This window comes from Nicotiana attenuata, unplaced genomic scaffold (genome assembly GCF_001879085.1).
Source record: "Nicotiana attenuata strain UT unplaced genomic scaffold, NIATTr2, whole genome shotgun sequence".
Classification (NCBI taxonomy): domain Eukaryota; kingdom Viridiplantae; phylum Streptophyta; class Magnoliopsida; order Solanales; family Solanaceae; genus Nicotiana; species Nicotiana attenuata.
In genome coordinates, this window is record NW_017689147.1 from 2,446 (window position 1) to 5,877 (window position 3,432).

At 34.4% G+C, this 3,432-nt stretch overlaps 1 protein-coding gene across 1 annotated transcript; it reads right to left on the minus strand.

Annotated features, from left to right (window-relative positions):
* Nucleotides 1-12: 12 nt before the first annotated feature.
* LOC109222386 (E3 ubiquitin-protein ligase ATL42-like) lies at nucleotides 13-1,536 on the minus strand. The gene has a single exon (XM_019386751.1). It carries the CDS (start codon nucleotides 1,370-1,372, stop codon nucleotides 281-283), a length of 1,092 nt encoding a protein of 363 aa, XP_019242296.1. The 5' UTR covers nucleotides 1,373-1,536; the 3' UTR covers nucleotides 13-280.
* Nucleotides 1,537-3,432: the final 1,896 nt, after the last annotated feature.

Sequence of the window (3,432 nt, forward strand, 5' to 3'; positions counted from 1 at the left end):
TTAAGAGAATACCAATGAAAAAGACTATACATCCAATGATTGTCTTGTGTTTTCATGGTCAGTGCAAGGCCAGAAATTGGAACACATTAATTCTGCTTGTTCTCGTGCTTTGCTTTAGGGCTTATCCCTCGGTGTGGTCAGTACTTCATACTCTGGGACGCCGAAACTTACACTTGTTCAATAATTATGATGGTTCACCAGGGCCTCGTTCCTCTTCCCTTTTCTGCTCACTCATAGGGGTCAGGACCCCCACAAAGGGAAAGGGAGTCGACCGAACATCTCAGCCATTGGCGGGAATTTTGCCGGTATCCGATCCCCAAGCTACATACCTTATTCTTTCCCTATTAGCAAACCATTGAACTGTTCTTCTTGCAATTGGAAGCCAAATCCTGTTCCTTCTTTCTTCCTTCACATTATTTGATATACCACAATTCTCTCTATTACAATTCCTAGTATTGAACTCTTCAAATCTTGGACATATCAAAATTTCTGACATGGCTCTTTTCTCATTTTGTCTTAACACTTTTGATGTACTTTCTAAATTGGTTCTTGATTCTGAAGATGAAAATCTATTGCTTGTCATATCATTTATCATTTCAGTATTCAAAAACATCAAATCCGAAGAACTAACGTCGCTCCATCGATGTTTTAGGACAACATCAGACACAATAATCCTATGATTGAACTTATGTAGTAACACACTGTCTTGTTCCTCTGTATCAAATATATTGTTTTCTTGAATTGGCAATTCTTCTTCTTTAACACCCTTTTCAGATTTCTTGAAACTAACACTCCCAATACTGAATCTTGATGATCTATTCTTACCATTTTCCTCTCTTTGTACATAAAGTTCCAAGTTGGAATCTTCTCTTAGCTCAGATTGATTCCTTAAAAATCTAAAACTATTTGAATATGTCAACAATGTATGGTCTTCAGCACTTACTTTATGTCTACAAAGTGGACAACTTGAATGTTTTTCAAGCCATTGATCAATACAGTTAATGTGAAAAGCATGTTTGCATTTTGGTAACAATCGAAGAATTTCTACATTTTCGAATCTTGATAAACAAACAACACATTCAAGACCATCTTTCGAACCTTTGAGCAATGAGAATCGAAAGAAAGGAAGTGATTCGATTATAGTTTTATCGATACCTGAGGAACTTCTTGTTACTGGTAGAATTAGACCATCTTGAATTCGCGTAGCGTGGACAGGAGGAGGCGATCTACGACAGAATTTGGAGTAGAGGAGGAGGAGAAATGTTAAGCAAAACATGATGGAGAGAACACCAATAACAACAGCAATACTTGGTTGGAAATTGTTAGCTGCATTTTGTGAAGATGGCATTTTCTGAAGTGTTGAATGATACATGATAAGTTGGAAAATTAACAAGAATTTCAAGACTTATACAAAGGACATATATGGTTCAAGAAAATGTCCCTTTTATTTTGTATGTATAAGGCATTAAAGTTATGGAGGGGAGTATGACATGAGTTAGTTTGTAATCTTTTTAATATGGGTCCTCTCAAAGAGTATTTTTCTGGTTTGTCTGTTTTCTTGGAATCTTTTATAGGTTGTTCTTCTTGTATGTCTTAATCTCAAGAAATATTATTTTATGGGGTGGGATATGGGGGTAGAAGTAGGGTGTGGATGTAAAGTTTTCAATATGATTTAATATGTATGCACCGACACTATAAAGATTTTTGATTATTTCATTGTATTTTTACCTGTCGTAACAAGTAATCTGTTTTGCTTTTTAGTTTATTGAACTCAATTTTTATGGACGACTACCTACAATTATCTTTTCAGTAATATAACAACAATATACCTAATGAAATTCTATATAATGGGGTCTAAGGAGCGTAGTGTGTACGCAGACCTTATATGCTTGTGAAGATAAAGAAGTTGTTCTAATAGATTATCGGCTCGGGAAAACATAAGCACAACAGTAATGAAAAGAAAAACGGCAAGAAATAATAGTAAAAAATAACATATTATCTTTTTGGTAATTTGATAGAGTAAAAAATCTTCTACATTATTAATGTATAGAAGTTAAACTCAGTGATGAATATATGAACAATCTTGAACTTGAACAGATATTCTTTTGACTTGGGATGGAATATAACTATATCCAGCAAATAGATACTTTAAAAAACAGAAGTGAAATTCAATTTGATAAGTATCAGATCGGTACTATATCACGAGGTGTCAAGGCTTTAATGATGGTAATGAAAAGTCAAATGTAGGTGTATTATAGGCAGCTTAAAACTCAAAAACAGAAAAAGAAAAAAGAAAAAACACCTTTCAAAGGCAAGAAGTAGGAAGCACCTCTTAATTAAGTTGAATTACTAACCAATTTGCATTTATCTTAACAAATGTGGCTGTCACTTTTATATTAAATATCAATTCAAGAGTCAGCTAGTAATTACTCAAACTTAAATGTTTTATTGATTTTGTCAACTAACTTTGAAACTAAGAGGAGCTTGAATGCTTGATTGCAACTCTAGGCCTATTCATCTTTTTATCACATGATCAAACAATTAATTAAAAACCACTAAGGTTCAATTGAGAAAAATTAAAGCATGTCTGAAAAACTTGTTTATCCTTTAGAGTTTTCATTTTTATTTGATGCACAAGTGCTTCTATTTAACAATTTTCGGGCATAAATAACAATTTGGAATTGGACGTTTGGACATAAGAATTGTAAAAAATTTTAAAAAAAAATTGATTTTTTTTCAAGTGAAAATGGTACTTGAAAATCAGAGCTGTGTTTGGAGATGAATATAACTTTAGGTTATTTTTGAATTTTTGTGAGTGATCTGAGTGAAAATTTTGAAAAACACTTTTTGGAGTTTACAGTCGTTACTTACCTAAACCGGACGGAAATCTACTCCGCGATGCCCTTGCCGCTCGACTCAGCCTCAAATCACCCCGAATCTATCCAAAATCAGAATCATATCATCAATACATGCTAAAGGAACAAAGCGCACGCGAAAATTATCAAATTAAGTAAAAATTCCCGAAATTGGCCAAACCCGACCCCCGGGCCCACATCTCGGAATTCGATAAAAATCACAACACTAGAATCCTTATCCTCTCACGAGTCTATACATACCAAAATCATCAAAATCGGACCTCAAATGGCCCCTCAAATCCAAAATCTAAACTCTCCAATTTCAAGCCCTAATCTCCCAATTTCTTCCCTAATTTTCCCACTAATATCATGATTAAATAATGGAATAATCGCTATAAACACAAGATACAAGGCCCAAGTAGCTTACCTCAAAGAAAACACTTGTTTCCCTTTTGAAGTCACAGCTCCCAAGCTCCAACTCGTTCAAAAATGGTGAAGAAATGGCAGAAATTCGCGAAGGGAAACTTATATCTCTNNNCAACGTTCCACTTACGCTAGTACCCGTTGACCCGTTTAG